The sequence below is a fragment of the Callithrix jacchus genome, chromosome 3, assembly GCF_049354715.1.
Source record: "Callithrix jacchus isolate 240 chromosome 3, calJac240_pri, whole genome shotgun sequence".
Taxonomy (NCBI): Eukaryota; Metazoa; Chordata; class Mammalia; order Primates; family Cebidae; genus Callithrix; species Callithrix jacchus.
This window is the reverse complement of record NC_133504.1, coordinates 123,370,383-123,388,604: the sequence shown is the minus strand read 5'-3', so window position 1 is coordinate 123,388,604 and position 18,222 is coordinate 123,370,383. Positions and strand designations below refer to the sequence as shown.

General features: G+C 37.3%; 1 protein-coding gene across 4 annotated transcripts in view; it reads right to left on the bottom strand.

The window, feature by feature from the left end:
* Positions 1–11,093: 11,093 nt before the first annotated feature.
* Positions 11,094–18,222, bottom strand: part of BTC (betacellulin) — a 44,871-nt gene continuing 37,742 nt past the window's right edge. For 2 of the 4 annotated variants that reach the window (XM_008993177.5, XM_002745724.7), the window contains exons 4-6: positions 16,563–16,709; positions 14,337–14,446; positions 11,094–12,998 (exon numbers count right to left, since the gene is read on the bottom strand). In XM_008993177.5, coding sequence (XP_008991425.1) covers positions 14,338–14,446; positions 16,563–16,709 — 256 coding nt within the window. In that variant the 3' untranslated portion in view covers positions 11,094–12,998; position 14,337. The remainder of the gene's footprint in view (positions 12,999–14,336; positions 14,447–16,562; positions 16,710–18,222) is intronic. The other 2 variants (XM_017970492.4, XM_008993178.5) reach the window with 1 other exon arrangement.

Below are 18,222 nucleotides of genomic sequence, written 5' to 3'. Positions count from 1 at the left end.
CCACAGCCATATGTGGTGTCTCACACCTGTAACCCCAGCACTTTGGGAGGCCGAGGTGGGCAGATCACCTGAGGTCAAGAGTTTGAGACCAGCCTGGTCAATGTGGTGAAACCCCATCTCTACTGAAAATACAAAAATTAGCTGGGTGTGGTAGAAAGTGCCTGTAATCCCAGCTACTTGTCAGATTGAGGCAAGAGAATCCCTTGAACCCAGGAAGCAGACATTGCAGTGAGCTGAGATCATGCCACTGCACTCCATACTGGGTGACAGAGCAAGACTCCATTTCAAAAATAAAAAAAAGTAAAAAAACAATGCCCCTATGCAATAAGCTGCCAGTGTCAAATGGTGATGTGAAAAATCGGAAAATATCACAACAGAGCTGAGTCAGACCCACATCTCTCTGGCTCCAAACTCTTGCGCTGTCCACCACAGCACTCCTATCAAGGCAGGCTGCCACTGAGGGTTATTTGCAATGGCTCTGTTACAGTCTCCTGGAAGAGAGAAAAAGAGATGAAGGGCTGGTGAAAAAGCACTAAAATGTGTAGAAACCTAGGGTTAGGAATGGCTTTATGATTCACCTGGTATATGTCTAAAAGGGGATTGTAGTTCATTTTTCATAGGCCAAGAACATTCAGATTTGGAAAAAAGAAGTCATTAAGGCCTAACAAATCCATAATATTCATTCCTATCTTTCTCTCCTCTTTTGGTTTGGATTCCAAGGCAACCTATATTTACTAAGCAGTTTTATGTGTATTTGCTGAAGGCAGGTGATTGCTATCCCTCAGCTGGTGGGGGATGGGGGGAGAAGCTATCCAGAAGGAGGACATTTAGAAGTTAAAAGGAATCAGGCTGGGCGCGGTGGCTCACACCTGTAATCCCAGCACTTTGGGAGGCCAAGGCAGGTGGATCATAAGGTCAAGAGATCGAGACCATCCTGGTGAACATGGTGAAACCCCGCCTCTACTAAAAATACAAAAAATTAGCTGGGCACAGTAGCACGTGCCTATAATCCCAGCTACTCAGGAGGCTGAGGCAGGAGAATCGCCTGAACCCAGGAGGCAGAGGTTGCGGTGAGCCCAGATCGCACCATTGCACTCCAGCCTGGGTAACAACAGTGAAACTCGATCTCAAAAAAAAAAAAAGATGTTAGAAGGAATCTTGTTTAATGTGAAAATTCTTAGGCTAAAGTCTTTAAAAGTGACTGAGTTAAAACTGTGTTGTATGCATTATCTGAAATATAAATTACTATCAAGAAGACAAAGAGGAGAGAGAAAAAGAGAGAGAAGACAGAGGGGGAAAACACAAGTGTGTGGGGGGCTCCCCTGAGGGCCCTAGCTAAATTCTTGGCAATTTTCACTGCTCGCCTTCACACTCCTAGGGCATTTTGTCTGCACTCACTCCTCTTTCCACCCCCTCATCCTTCTGCGCTCTGACATCTGCTTCTGCCACTGCACAGAAGCAGAAGAGGCTGGCTGACCTGTAGGGAAGCCATATGCCAATGATAAAACAGGGGCCTGGACATCAGTGCCTCAAATCCAGACACCCCCCTTCCACACCTCACATTTCTCTGCCTCTCTCTTGAGGACCTTTTCCAACACAGAGGGGGATTTCTTTACCTGTGAGCAGGAGACACTACATGTGCAGGGGATTTAATGTTACCCCAGGGGTAACCCTCAGCCATGGAAGAGCAGGTGTCTGTGTCTGCAAATAAATATTCCATCTCGACACCAGCCTAGGTGGAATATTTCTGAGGGACAGTCTCACGGTTCCTTAGATAGACTCAAGTGGAATTAAGCTTGGCTATACCCAGAAGTAATTATCTCACTAACATACCCTCAGTGGCTTCTCCAGCTTCTCCACTTTGTTTCCCCCATTTCTGCCTCATTTCATCATGTCTACCATGGAACTAATTCCCAAATAAATAGTTTCTTCCAAGTACTCATCTCAAAGCCTTCTTTAAGGTGAATTCAAACCCAGACACTAGTATATCCTTTCTTGGCATCAGTGTATCTGCAATATAATAGCAATTAGATTAATATTAATACTTATTAAGATTGAATATTAAAGCAAAAGCAAGTCAATATTTTTGGGGGTCACCACTGCTCCACTTTTTCACTCTGGATTCCATCAGGGAAACAGAATCTCCCCAGGTCTCCATGTAGAAGAGTTTTACTACAGGACATTAGAGGCTCATACAGCCTTTGGAAAAGCTGGGGAATCAAAGGTCAGGAAAGTATAGCTAGAAGCATGTGATTCTCAGGCACACACCTGCAAACCACTGCAAACCTCATGGCTGCCATCTGTCCAGACATCAGCTTACAACTGCAGCTGGAGAATGGCACCTTCTCTTCCACCTTCCAAATGCTGTGCAGATTAGAAGATTCTAATTCAGAACTAAAGAGGAAAAGGATGCTGAAAATTAGGTTCCAGGCTTCTGCCCTGCAATACAGAGGGAAATGCAGAAAAGCAGGTGGCACATTTATATGTATAGCAGATAACGCAGGTCACCCAGGTAGAATCTCCATCTGCAGAGGCCAGAAGCCTGACACTTAGACAGTGCTGAATAAACACTGACAAATGGTTGCTACCCAATTTCTTCTTTTCTAAACCCCACAAAGACCATCATCTATCACTCTATTTAACATGATTATGCAGAGAGGTTCTAGTTTGGCCACCAGAGACATCTATAACAAGGCTTTCCTAATCTTACATACCCAGTTCCCTTGACTGGTCAGCTGTCCCTATATAGGCTTTGCAGTCAAGCATTTACAAAACATATTAGTATATCCAAATCTTACATCATTTTCACCACCCCATCCCACTATAGCTACTATCACTCCTGAATCCTGCTCCTCCTCCCTGAAGAGTTCTTTAAGTTATATCAGTATAGTAAGTATATGCTTGTTTATACACTTTAAGGCACCTATTGAAAGCTCACTCTTACACACCTTACTCCAAATGGGACTATGATGGAAAACTGAAATTTTTGTATTTTCTACAGAACTGTTGCTTCTGACTGGTATAAACCTCCAACTTTTTTCTGTGTCACTTTGTGATATGTGCAACCACAGGTCACCTTGTCCTGCTCATTTCCTTCCTTCGTTGCTTTGATTTTCCTTACATTGCACTTCCTTTGTTCTGTTCCCAACTCCAGCCTTTCCTTCTGTTTCATGACTGTCCCCTCTTTCTTCCTTCCAGGCTTTACCTGCACTTTTCTACCTCTGTCTCTATGGAGGTCCTTAACACTCGAGGCCATAACTGATCACTTGGAGAACTGATCACTTTGAGATTCTGATAAACCTACAGACCTTAAACTCATAGGAAAATTCACATGAGCATGTATTGGAAAGAGGCAGGGAAGGGAGTTAATTCACGTTTTCATCTTCTTCTTTTGCCTCACTGGGCATACAGCCTTGTGCCAGTCTTACCTGGTCATAACAGTCAGCTATTGCCAACAAGGAAGCGTAGTCACCCTGCATGCCACAGTTCTCACGTGGTATGGATGTTAGAGAACTAAACACCATGCCATGTGGCCTGCCCTGCCACAATATGACACATGGCAAGGTGAGCTAACACCACAGGGGTTGTGATAGATGGAGGCCGGATGGAGGATGAGCTGAGAACTAGTGAGATATGAGAGAAGTCTAGTCAAAATAAGGGCAGGATGGTCACTGCTCCCTGGGATCATGCCTGTACCTCACAGTAAAACATTCAAGCCCGACAGAACTGCACAGCAGTCAGGTGGGCCAGGGACCATGTCCTTGAATATCAATGGATACCTGCCATAACAATCCAAAGATCCGCTGGAGGCCCCTTCCTCATCCCCTCTGTACCATGGTAGTGAGAGACAGGAGATGCAAACTCTCTGAAAGCCCATGCTTTGGATTCCTGGCAAGTTAGGAAATTGCTGAAAGGGACTTTTCATATTTCTCAAATGAGCTAAATTTAAACCAGATTCGTCATTTAATTGGTTTCATTTTCTCCTTGCCAGCAGATGAGCATTCAAGAGAGAAAAACTGATTAGTAACAGACTAAATTAATTTATTGAACTTTTTTTTTCCTGCACAACGAATTTAGAATGTGAGTTGCATTTTTTAAATCAAAACATACACCAAAATGTGCATTTTTTTCGGGCATTCACACAGCACCTCTGATGGTTAAGATTCCTATTCTATATTCATATCCTCAAAATACCATTTCCTCAACATGGTTACACTCCTTTTCAAAGTCTATATTTTCAACCCAAATGTATAATTTATACTAGCAAGCTATCAACTTAGACGTTCCATAGGCAAACTGAAACGCAATGACGCACAGTGTAAATTTGGCTCCATCTCACCTTGCTCTTGTCATGAGCAAGGCTTTTCTACGTCCCAGTTTCCCTTGCACACAGCATCAAAGACACCTATGTCTCCTTCCTTTATGCTTTATTTACAACCATACCTAATGTCAAATCTTGATGCATCTTTTTTTTTTTCTGGTTTATATCTAGGTATTACCACTTATGTCACCGTTTTCACATTCACATGACTGCTGCACATCAAGATATTGCAAATCCTCTCAGGTTCTCCTCATGACCTCAGTAGCTGGGCCTGTTAGTCCATATCCAACAATCTCAGATAATTCTTTTAAGCTGTAATTTCATTATGTCTTTTCCTGCCCAATATTTTTTTTTTCCTTTACCATGACTTTTCATGAACTTCAGGTCTATATTCCCAATTGCTTGCCGGATGTCTCTACAAAGATGTCCCCAAAGTACTCAAATCTATTTTGTTTTTTACACCAAAGTCATTCTCTTTACTATGGCACCCAAGTCTCCGCTCCCAGTCAGCTCCTCCTCCTCTAATCCGTGTCTCAGATAATCACACCAAGATCTTGCTGGTCATCAGCTTGGAGCTAACAGTCTTCTCAAGGAGTCTTACCTCCTTTGCATCTCCAAATTCAACAGATCACAAAATCATGTTGATTCTCTTACAAAACATCCAGAGCATATTAAAGCCTTTCCATTTGTGCCTCTCAATTCCAGCGCCCACCATCTCCCCTGCCTTGCATCTCTCAGCTTATCATTTTATACTTTAAATGCCTGTTGAATTGTTTTCCTAAACCATGCATCTTATCATGCCACTAGCTTGCTTAAAACCTTTTGTCTTTCCCATTCAGTAAAATGCAAGAAAATTTGCCATGACACATCAGGTGCCAGACAGCCTCATTGTCAGCATATTCCCCTTTGCATCACATAATCCACTACTCCCTGTGAGGGTTGTCAAAATGAGCAAATAAAAATACAGGATGCCCAGATAAGCAGCAATATTCAGAACATACTTACACTGCAATATTTGTTTATCTGAAATTCAAATTTAACTGGATGTCTTTATTTTATCTGGCAACACTATTACATATAGCATATTTCAAATGCACCATACATTTACAAACCTAAGTGATCTTGTTTGTAATGGTTGTTCTCTTCAATTGGAATTCTTCACCCTACTTTTTCACCTATTAATATCTCATCCATTTTGTACATTTTTAAACCAATAGACAAGATCCATCTCCTCTTTCCTCCTGGGATGGGCCTTGTCTAAAGTCCTGCAGTGGAATATAATTAAGGCTTGATCTTCTGCTTTCCTAAGGTGGCCTTTATTAAAGATAGAATTCTTTATAATATAACTCAAGAGGAGTAGAGTGGAAGGCAGAAATGCTTTCCTCACATAATAACGCCTAGATTTTTGTTTTCAAAAAATAGATTTAAAAATTCACTAATAAAAGGGATACAGATCTCTCTCAGGGGGCATGGTAGACAATAAATCCCTCTAGTGGCAAGGTTTGCTTGATCAGATACTTAATAGGGGTATAGTCGAAGGTATCCGTGTTTCCTCACATGCCTAGGGAGTGGGTAGGGAGGAAACCAGCAGACTCCAAGACAAAGCCATCTCTTTCAGTGAAAATACATAGACATTCGGAAACAGGTGTGGCTAAGGCCACTAAGCTTGTGAGACACCAGAAGGACCTAAGGAGATTGAGCTTTCAATAGGAAAGAACCCAGGGAATGGGAAAGGGAGAGGGGTACTCTCCATTGTCTCTTTGCATTCCATTCTGGTTTCCCTTGGTGGAAGGCGAAGATCATAGCTACTGCAGTGCTGTCTTTAGACTCCAGGTCCTCATGTGCATAGAACAGGGAAAATACTTATAAACATGTATCCACAAATCAACTACAATACAGTTGGTCCCACTAAAGCTTCGTGAGTGCATAGTGTATCTCAGGCGTTCTGCCATGGCCAGGTCCAGTACATAATTTGGGAGATCGAGTATCAAATGAAAATGCTGAGAATCTTGTTCAAGAATTATTGAGAATTTTAATTATAGTGCCATTTCTATACTGAGCCCTGTGGGTTGCACAAGTCACATGCCCATGAAGCTCATAAAAGCCCTGGCCACCAACCCATGGGAAGGGTATTATTATATCAATAACATATTAAGGAACAGAAGCTGGGTAAATTTATGTTCTTTACTAGAACTCATACCACTAGCAAGAAATAAAGTTTACATTAAAACTCAATCCAAAGGGCTTTGTATGAAATCTCTAGAGTGTTGGTGGGAATCATTGAATTGTAAATTTTTTACATTTTAGTGGCTAGTTTGTTTGTTGTTGTCTGTTTATGGAAAACTGCATATAGGGTCTGCTAATTTACTCCAGTTTTGCTTTTAGTCAACAACCAGGGCTGGGATCAGAGAAGAGTAAGTTACCCACTTGCCCTGGCCCAAAATTTAAGGGTTTAAAAAACTCAGGAAATGAGGTAAATAATATGCTGTGGTATCTTCTAAAAGATCTAAATAATGTTTTAAAAATTCACAGAGAACAAAATCTCAAACTTGTAGATAAAGACAGGCAACGATTACTTCTTTTACAACCTTGCATTACTAAGAAATGGGAACAGTCTGTTTCCAATCAACCTGCAGTTCCCTGGCTTGTGGCCATCAGGTCCCCAGCAGGACAGGTTTATGAGGGTTGACAAAGGTGTGTGAACAGAGTGGATGATGAAAGGCTTTATACCTAGTCATGTTTTCTGATTATAGAATGCTTACTAACGTTTTCTAGTTGGCTCAAAATATAGGAGAATATTTTGATGTGTATGTTTAAAAGGAATGTATTTTTTCTTTTTTCACCTTAGGCTTCAGTATGGCTTGGCATGACACTGTTGACAACTAATTGTATTCTTGAGTATCAATTTACATAAGGCCTATGATTCATGGTATGCTCCATATGTTGTGAAGTTGGTGATACACACTCACTCTGTCCATAGAAGTCCCAAAGAATATTTTGCCCAATAGGCAGAATTCACTTTAAGTGGAGCAGACACTCATTTGGATAACAAAATGAGCACTTGTTCTATTCGTCATTATCTGTATGAACATTGCACCAGAACATTTCCTGAGCTGTCTTAGGCACCTAATTTATACCAGTAGTATTCGACAGTTCTCAGTCAATTGAAAATTCCTCTGTTCTTTATCCACACTGACCCAGAACTTGAACGTCTCCTCGCTTATACTTGCCGATCACATTCCATTTCTTCTTTCAGGTCTAGGTACATACTACCTCTTCAGAGAAGTGTTCTCTAATCCCTCCAGTCTCTAATCTATACTAGCAAGTGTTGTTTGTTCATGTAAATCTCTCATCTTTACTGGAGAACAAAATTCTTAGCAGCATAGACTAAGTCCAGTTCATCTTTTATTCTTTAGCACTTCACACCATGCAATGCATATAATAGATGCTAAATATTCATTGGATGAATGAATTAACTATTTGGCCTTTTATTATACCTATTTGTGTATATAGCTTTCTTCCACTTGAAAAAAAAAAAATACACCGGTTCCTTAAACCCTACACTTTCAGTTAGAACACTTTTGTGTATGTGTCCATTGTCAGCATTCAGCCATATTTAATCAATTAAATTAGAATCTGAAAGTAGTTTACAAAAATAATGAGTTTGATTTTAAGCATGTTACAGATGTCATATAAGGTGATTTTATTATCACGCCAAAATTAAAAAGACTGCTGCTGCTGAAGTATAACTTTCAATGTATTGCAAACTTTTATAACATTAATATCTCCCCTATATTTTTTAAAAATTACTGCATCTTAATTATGAAGGTAACATCTACCTAGTTAGTGCCTGAGTGGTGACAACTTACAGAATGCTGGGGTCTAAATTAATGACATTACATTGAATTCAAGAGACTCAAGCACTGTGGAGTTAATTTTGATTACCTATAAACATATTTTTAAATTAAATTAATTTGCATCAAACTTCTCTATTTGAAAAAGCTTTGGGAACATTCAGATACTTTCCTAGAGATCCACTTCTTCATATCATGTGTTGACTGAGAGAAATAGTTTGATCCCATCAAGTTGTGTTACTCTTCAGTAAGAGCACCTCTTGGGTAGTGTGCATACTCTACTGCTCAGTCTATAGGTTGTACTTGAAGTTCTTTTCTTATCTTTGCTAAGCCTGTTAAATCTGATTGAAAGGTTTAATTTTTTAAATAGGAAAGAAAATCTGATTGATACAAAATTCTCAGATTCCATTCTTGTACAGTTTTTCCATTTTCAAAATGTATTAAACATTCATCAAATACATAGTTTTGGTAGTCATTTATTTAGTCAATTGGCGGAGTCCAGAACAATACGTTTCTTTTTCTTTCCATCTGGAAGATAGATAATTTCCGTATACTTTCATTTCAAGTTGGAGATTCCAAAGTTAAGAGGTGGATGAGCATGATTTACAAGTAGTATGACCCTCAGCAGTGTACTTAAGCTTCCTGAGCATCAGGTTTATCGTCTAGATGATAAACACAGTAAGTATTACTGTGCAGGCATCTTCTAGACGATAAACCTGATGCTCAAGATACTCACAAAAATACATTTGTGAGTATCAAATAGCAATGGTTATTTCCAGTCCCTGCCCAAGTTATTTTTAAAATCTTCCTTAATGTTGAACATGAAGTAGTACAGAGTTCAACTACACCTTCAAAAACATTGAACATATTTTTGTCTCAGCAAAATTTTAAAAATTTGGGGGCTTTCCATTATTTTCAATAGCCTTATAATGATTCATCCTTATCTTTTCCCATTGGGTGCTTTTAAGGAAGGAGCTGGGAAGGGAGAAAGGAAGGAAGAATGTAGAGAGAAAAATGAGGCAATTTCATAGGACTAGTCACTGAGCTGGAATTCCTCACCTAAACATAACTTGTTCTAATAGAAATAGAAAGGCATTCTTTTCCACAGGGATCATGATTTCTTAGAAATACAGAAACTTTTCACTGTGTCAGTGCAGTAACTCAACTTCAGAAAATAATTTCTTGTTTTTCACAGGAGTAATTAAAGAATATTATTATGATCATCATCACTATCACCATTACTATGATTATTGATCTTAGTAGTAATAATTAACATTAATTGAGCCCATACCTAGAGAATATTTAAAGCATTCTGGGTGCTGAGCTGACCTTTTTACTGACATTGTCTCCTTTAAGCCTCTACACCCACCTTATTTGTTATTTATTTTGACTTTGCTGAAGAATACATTAGTAGAGTCAAAATAACTTGCCCAGGGCCTCACTGTAAATGGCAGACCTAGAATTGAAGCCCACATCTATCTGAATAAAGATTCTATGCTCATAACAATAGTTCAGTAGCAAGTTTATCCTATTCTTATTGCAGTTACAGAATTATCAGGAGCACTGACTTGGCTAAGAATTCAGATATTTTGGAGACCAGTTGAAGTTAGGAGCCGAGGGATGGTGATACAGTAACTGAGACCAGATTATTTTTAATTTAAGAGTAAAACAAACAAAGAATCAGTAACCAAACAAAAAACACTGTGTAAATAATTTTTTAGAGTTTCTAGCTCTGGTTCATTGGGTAAATGAAATATTCTTAGAGTATTGAAAAATAATCTGCTAGAAACAAGTTTATTTTCATTAATTTACATATTGTAGTGTTTCAAAAATGGTATTAGAGAACATGTCAGAGATATGAGTTTTTCTGTCACTTCTTTCTAAAGCCCAAAATACTGCAAATTATTATTTAGCTTGGATCACAACGCTTCAGAATATTTTATTATTCTGCGTATATCTTGGAAGAATAATAATACTTGCTAGAGAAAGCAACACTAAAGAGTTCTGAGTTTGTGAAGAATTTTGCTTGTTTGACTTTTAAAAAAAATATATATTAATTGGAAAAAATAAAGAAAACAAACCTTGAGTACATCTGTTGCATATTTTTTTCTCATAATTTAAACTTGAATTAAAATAATAAAAGATTAAAAAAAGTCCTTTAAAAACATGTTTTGGTAACACTTCTATTTGAGTACAATTACTAACTATGATTAACCCCTTGAAGTCCACATTTTGAAATTTCCAAAAACAATAATTCAGCTCTTGAAAATAATCACTAATATAGTCAGGTTACGGAAACCCAGACAGTTCTAGTTTAAAACAAATAAGGAATTTATTAGGAAGGCACTAACATGTGTCACTGCACTCATAGACAGGAATGTTGCTAAACTTTGAGAATGCCTGTAACCAGGACTCACATTCTGTCGGGAAACTTGTGCCTTGTCTCTGTTTTTCACTCAGCATTTGCTTAAGCTTCTCTTGCTATATGCTGACCAGATTCCTTTGTTTTTCTGTTCCACAAGAAGCAAAAGGTAATTGCCAATCGCTTCAAAATGCACATTTTTCTACCCCAAGATCCCAAAGAAGCCTGACTTCAGTTCAAGTGTTCAATTTCCCTGGGAATGACTCTAATTGGCCCAAGTTTACTAAGTGCCCGCCTTAGACCAACCAAATGCAGCTGGAGGTGGAGCTCTAAAATATGGCCAAAGTATTGGGATGACAGTCCCATAGATGGCCGTCACACTCCCAAATGCTTTTGTTTTTAAAGAAAACACATGGAAAGGATAGATTGTTTGAAATACATTAATGATTAGGGGGGTTTAAAAACTATAAGCTGTTCTAAAGCAATAGTGTTCAAAATGATTTCCATTAGTAATTAATGGTACCAATAGAAAATTCCCAAGTAACAACATGTTTACTTTGTCTTAAAAATAAATTTATTTTATTACAGGATAATATTGACAGTTTACATGAACAAAGTCATTTAGTGTATGCAAAGCAACTATAAAATACATTTTGAAAAGATATAAAAATCTTTGAAATTCTTTCTTGATATCAGACTTACCAAATTTCGAGAGCCACCATTGACATTTTAGGAGCAGAACAAAATGATTAGAGAGATTTTGTTGGTCAGCCAACCTCAGTCCAGGAAAAAAAAAAACCATTCAGAGCATTGTTTTGTGTTTTTGAAGGCTCTAATGATATTTATTCCAAGCCGTTTTAGTATCAAAAAAGATTACAGAAGAGAAAGGGCATGAATGAGATCAAATGAGACTTTTGAAAATAAGGCACATAGAAGGTAGATCAGCTGGATTTCAAGTATGTTCATTAAATAAGGAGAAAAAATATATTTTGAAAATTATCAATTGCTTGGCTTAGCTCTTACTGATAGGGGAGCTATTTCTATATTATATATAAGTACAACCCCAGCTTTACTCAAAACACCATGGATGCTAGAAAGAGATATACGATTTCAGCATTTGTCTGAATTCTCCACTTCACTATGGAATCTACATTGCAAAGTAAAATTTGTAAAGATTCTAAAAAAGAAACTGCTTGCCTGACAGGCACAATTTGGGAGGTGTCTTCCATTGATTTTTGTAAGTGACCCACCTAATAAATGCAAAAAGTTTAATATTCTGTGAAGTATTGACTAAATGTACATTTTACTTTTCCAGGTTTAAAGCAGTGTTTATTAAATATACCAGTGAGTAAAGAAGAACTTGCCAAGAAGGTCCTGAGTAATAGATATTACGGTCATGAATTCACTACATCAAAATTTACCTGAGAACAATCATATATGCTGTCATCAAGAAGAACACAAATGAGGATGTGGTCACAACCAGTGCCTACCTGGGCTTTCCAGTGTTGTCACTTACCATTACTCTGGCATAAACAGCCTCTTTCAGTAATATTATTTATATTTTATTGAGCATAAACACCCAGGGCTTAAAGAATGCCAAGCATTTGCTTTTCCATCTCTATTCATTTCCTCAGTTATGGGGCCAATCTGTTTGCTTTAATAATGTAAAAATGTAGTCATCATTGAGAATTTATAAAGGAGCAAAGAAACATAATGAAAGTCGATTCTATAGAAAGCATGATGGTAACAGTGATATAGGCCAGGATTTCTCATTCTGTGTGCAGGAAGGTGGCTTGACATCTCACAATCGTAGCAAAACAGAGTTCAGTATAAAATCTTGGGTTACATTATTTGAGTTAGGTTGCACCAATTCAGATTAACAAAAATGATGGTTAAGAACACAGATTTTGATTTAGATAAATCTTGATTTCTATTCTATCTCCACCCATCCCCAACTCCCTAAATCTGGATTCATTTATTTGACTTGACTTCTTTGGCCCTATTTTCATATGTAGGAAGTGAGCTTATAATATCTATCTCATGGATTGCTGAAAGGATTAAATAAAATGATATATTTCAAACTTATTAGCACATTGTAAACGCTTGGTAAATGGTAGTTTTATTATTAATTAAATTACTAAGACCTAACCTCCTTTCTACTTTTCTTTTTGTTTGAATAGTAATCCTGGTGACAATACTTAAGTGAAAGTTTATTGAAATTTCCCTTCTATCGTTGCTACTAACCATTTGTTTTTTTCCCTAATTACTAGACAATATACAATTAATGCTTTTATTATTTAAAAACAATAAAAACAACACAAACTAAAGTTGCAAATAAAAAGTAAATACATTATTTAAAATTCATATCTACTAGTTATTTTCCTGAGACACATTCTGTCCATTTTCAAATGAGCAAGGCATTTTGCAGCTTGCTACCAGCGTGGAGGTAACTTCATAGCCTCTGAGAATGAAAAAAACAGCATGTCACTTAAAAGATATGTACTGTGCAATAATAATCATAATTTAAAAATTCAGAGCCAGCAGTTTTGTTTTCAATTGAGTAATGTTTTTGTAATAAGTTAGGATCACATAAAATTTTTCATAAGCATTTACCAACCCCATTAAGCTGCTGGGATTTTCTGGGAGAGATTCTTTGTACAACTGAGCTATGGAAGAACACTATTCTCTCATACTGGATGTAAATGAGGAAGCTTGTAGCCCCACTTGATACTGGCCTCTCTTATGACTTAAAAGGAACTGACCAAGGATGAAAGCCAACTCTGAACAGCGAGCAAAAAGAGAGAAATAATCTGTTTCCTTATATGTGAGCCTCTGGTTTGACAAGTGTGAAGCCCACCTTACCTCTGTGCTGCCATTCATGTGAGCCAATACATTGCCTTCATTTAAAGCCAGTTTGAGTTGGATTTTGTTATTACAACCAAAACTATTTTGCCTTGTTGTGCTAGTTATGCTTCATGTGCCTTCTTGGAGCCTTTCTCTGCCCTGCTCTGTCTTTAAGAGACTGACCACTTCAGGTTCCAATACCAGGGCTCCATTGCCCTCTGGTTTCTGGTGTCTGGGTAAAAGACACCTGCTGAAGGTCCAAAGGCAAAAGAAAAGTTGGGAGTACTTCTTCTCCTATTTCCTCCTTCTGTCCTTGTTTATATCTGACAGAGGTTATTCTCTATACAACCATAGCTGTTGCCTAGGGGAACTTCCTCCAATGTCCCTCTGAATGCTAAGGTATTACCTCAGCCCTTCCTATAGGAAGGGCAAGAGCTCCCAACCATTGCCAAGCTTAGGGAGCCTCAATGTACTTTTCCTTAACCGTGATCCATGGTACCTTCATTAAAATTTCTCTATTGGATAATCTGAGAGGACTTGTGATTCCTGCTAGGATCCTTACTGATATTGCATTTAAAGAGCTTATAACATTGCAGTAAATGCTCAATATACATAGTTATTATTAAAACATTGCTATTATTATTTCCTTTCAATGTGAGGTGTCTATATTAAAATGCTTCTTTCCTGTGCCCAAAGATAAGAAAGAAAAATTATATAAATATCCCCCCAACCATGCAGAATTAGAATGCCTATTTCTGTGGTAACATGCAGGAAAAGGACATGAGAAAGAATTTTATTTGGCTTCAGATTTTATGAAAAAAAACACTGATTTATTTTTATATGTTTCTAAATATAATCAAATTCTAATCAATAATTTACTAGATGCAAGTAAGCCCAATCTCACCAGTTAAATGTCATCAGAATAGTTTTCCATCACCCAGTTTATCTCACTTACATTAAGCAATATTTGTCTCTTCAATATCTTCATTGATAGGAGTTACATCTTTACCCAGAGTTTCCATTTCTTCTTCTTTCCTCTTTCTTTTACGATGTTTTCGAAGAGGACTTAGAAAATAACATGTTAGAAATTTGTATGGGCCTAGTAGTTCTAATTATCCATCAAGAGATCCTATGATCTTATTTATAGACTGTTAAAAATGAATTGGTTTCGTTTTTTAAAAAATATTTAGGGCTCTCTCTTGACCCAGTTCCTTCTCTAGGTTCAGGTGATAGCTGTAATAGGCAACAGTGTGGGCAGAATATAGTTATCTAAATAGAAAGAATATGTCACTTGTATTGATGGAGTTTAGTTAGCACAATAAAATTTTTCAGGTCAAGTTATTTTACAAAATAGACTGATGAGTATTAACATAGTGTATGAGTAATGTACAAGAAACATTACAAACTGGAAGCAGGCATAAGAAAAACAAGAGTGACATAGCCTTTGGATATATTAACTAAGTTTCTAGATACATTAACAAATATGTTAGATATTCCAGATTGCAGTCCTGTTTCCCCAAAGTGCAGCTCCAGGTTGATATAATGAAATAGTCTGTTTCCCAGCTTTGCTCAACTAATTCTCTGCCCCAAACCTGGTATTATAGTATTTCTTCCTACTTTAAAGTCAGTAAAATAAAAATATATCTTTCAATGTTATAGTGAGAAAGTATCTTATGGATTATTTGGTTTAACACTCTTGTTTTACAGAAAATAAAACTTCAAAGATGTTAAGGAATTTGCCCAAAGTCTCAAATATACATAATGGAGGAGCTGAGACAAAAATCAAAGACTCCAGATGGGCACAGTGGCTCTGCTCATGCCTGTAATTCCAGCACTTTGGAAGCCCAAGGTGGGTGGATCAACTTGACGTCAGGAGTTACCAGCCCGGCCAACAAGGTGAAACCCAGTATTTACTAAAAATACAAAAATTAGCTGGGCATAGTGGTGGGCATCTGTAATCCCAGCCACTCGGGCTAAGATTACAGGGCTGAGGCAGAAGAATCACTGGAACCCGGCAAGTGGAGGCTGCAGTGGGCCAAGATCACACCATTGCACTACAGCCTGGATGACAGACCAAGACTCTGTTTCAAAAAAAAAAAAAAGACTCCCTCTATGGTAGTGTTTTTTCCCCTAGCACATTGCAAAGAAAGGAGTCACGAGAACCCTCTTTATGTGTGGACCACAGTGAAGGGTAGATGCAAGAGTTTAGGAATTTGGGCAAGCTTCTCAAGATTAAAAAAAAAATCACCTTAATAAGATAGTTTTTTCCCCCCTTTGGCAGCATATTTAGTGGTAGTCCTGCTCCACAAAAATTAATAATAATAATAATTTTTCAAAAGAAACTAATTTAATTAAGAATTGTCCCATAACCAGAACCAGGTACAGTGGCTCACGCCTGTAATCCAGCTACTCAAGAGGCTGAGGTGGGCGGATCACTTGAGGCTAAGAGTTCAAGACCAGCCTGGATAAAATAGTTAGACCCAGTCTCTGAAAAAAAAAAAAATAGCCTGGCTTGGTGGCACACACTACTTGTATTCCTGGCTACTCAGGAGGCTGAGGTGTGAGGATTGCTTAAACTCAGGGGTTTGAAGCTGCAGTGAGCTGTGTTCACAACACTGCACTCCTGCCTGGGCAAAATAGTGAGACTCTGTCTCAAAAAAATTAATAAATACAAACAAAAGTTGTGCAAAGCCACTCTGTCTCAGAGAAAAAGCAGGTGTTTCCTGATTTTCAAAGTTCTGGTACATACTAGAAAGTAACAGAAAAAACAAGTAATCTCGTTTACATATAAAGCTTATTATTTTAATGTGGCAAAGCAAAAAAGTTGTTTTACCTTTCAATGTTATTGTGTTATGGTACAGTTTTAGAAAATAAAAGTCTTATGTAGCCTACTAACAAACACAAAACACAGGCTCTAAGACTAAAAGATTGTCTTTTTTAACTAGAACATTTATACAAATTTTGTTTTAAATCATAACAGTTTTATTCAGTAAATGATAAAAATTATGTATTATGTGTTTATTATGAATACTTCAATATTAACAATGGCAAAGCTCAAAAAGTAGATTTATTTTAATCAAAGCAAAAGCAGAAGAGAAGGGAGGGAGGAAGAAAAGAAGAAAGGAAATTATGAGCAAATACTTTCTCAGGTTTACTTAAAATTAAATTTAAAAATACTTACTGACAGCACGTGCAGACACCAACAACCAAAATAATAAAAACTACCATAACTGCTATCAAACAAATCACCAGAATCTGTCCTCTGTCTCCTCTTAGGTAAAACAAGTCAACTCTCTCACACCTTGCTCCAAGGTAGCCTTCATCACAGCTATAAAACAAGAAGAGGGCAAGGAAATAAAATACTCAAGACTTTCAAGAATCTATACTTCTTTTTTGAAGAAATTAACAGTTTTCACTACTTTAAATTAATAAAGAACACAGTTCCTTTATTTAAAAAACGTACACTACGTCGTTGACTAGTAATTTCATTTTTTTTTTTGCTTTGCTGAAAACCTATCATCACTTGATCATTAGACATTATTAATATGTCTAATATAAATACACAAGGATGATGACAATTCACTAAAACATATTTTTCATTTTAGACTGTGAATCAAAAGGGACAGGAGGATAAAACTCCCTCCACAGCGTTCCCAGTGCTTAAATACTTCCATGACAAGGAACTCAAAAATCCCTGGGAACTATCCATTTTCTCATAGGATAATGCAAAGAGTTTTGGTGTGCTCAAACTCTCTTAAAAATTATATAAAAATTTGATGGTTTTATGTGTTAAAACATTCTGATGCATGTGAAAGTTCATAACGCAATGTCCAATACAGAGAATGTTCCGTGAATGTTATTTCTTCAGAATTTCTCTCCTCCTCCCTCCACTCTAAATTCTACTCATCGATTCTAGTTCTACTGCTTGAAGGTATCACAGATTAGATCATGCCCATCTGTTACTCTTCTATTCACCACCTCCATAACTACATCACACCAGATACATAGGTCTTGTCCTCTTTAACTCCTTTATCTGATTCCTAAATCCGCATTTGCAGATCTGTTCACCATTCCCTCCACTCTTCTCTAAATGTCCTCCCTGTTTTCCATGGCTGTCTTCAAGGAAAATGACAAGAAATCAACAATCTCTTCACTTCCCTCAGTCTCTCAGCTGTCAATCTGCGTGAGGATATATCTAATGTCAGCAGAAGGCCTAAGTCTGAGATTACAGCTATGGATACACTTGACCAAGCTGGGGCTTGATTGAGTAACACACAGGGAGCTAACATCTCAGTGATTTGAGAACTACCTATAGAATTATCCGAACTACATCAGAGAATTAAAGTACATAAAAAGTTTGAGGACATTTTAACCAAAATTATCTGTCATAATCTTGATGCCTTAGTATTAATAAATATTTTCCTTTATTAATATTAGGGAAACAGTAATTGAAAATACTAATAAATATTTTCCTTAAGAGAATACTTCAAATGAAGTCAAAACACAAATTGATACTGGTCATACGCATAATTATTTAAGAGTCAAAAAGATTAAATTCTGCTCCTTAGAAAAATTCTGTGCAACCCCATTTTTCTTTAAGAAAGGATTTACTTCTGGGCTGTTTTATAGTTTATGCTTGACAAAACACAAGGCAGTTAATTCCCACAAAGCCTGTATTTCTCAAGCAAAGAAATCCCTTAATACCAATATTGTAGCTGAGACAGTGCTTCAAAACAAATAAACGAAAAACAAGCTCAGTAACAGCCATCAATTGAAAAGTGAGGCATACTGCAAGCAAAGAAGAAAGGACACCTAAAGGCAGCTATTATAAAAGGACCCAA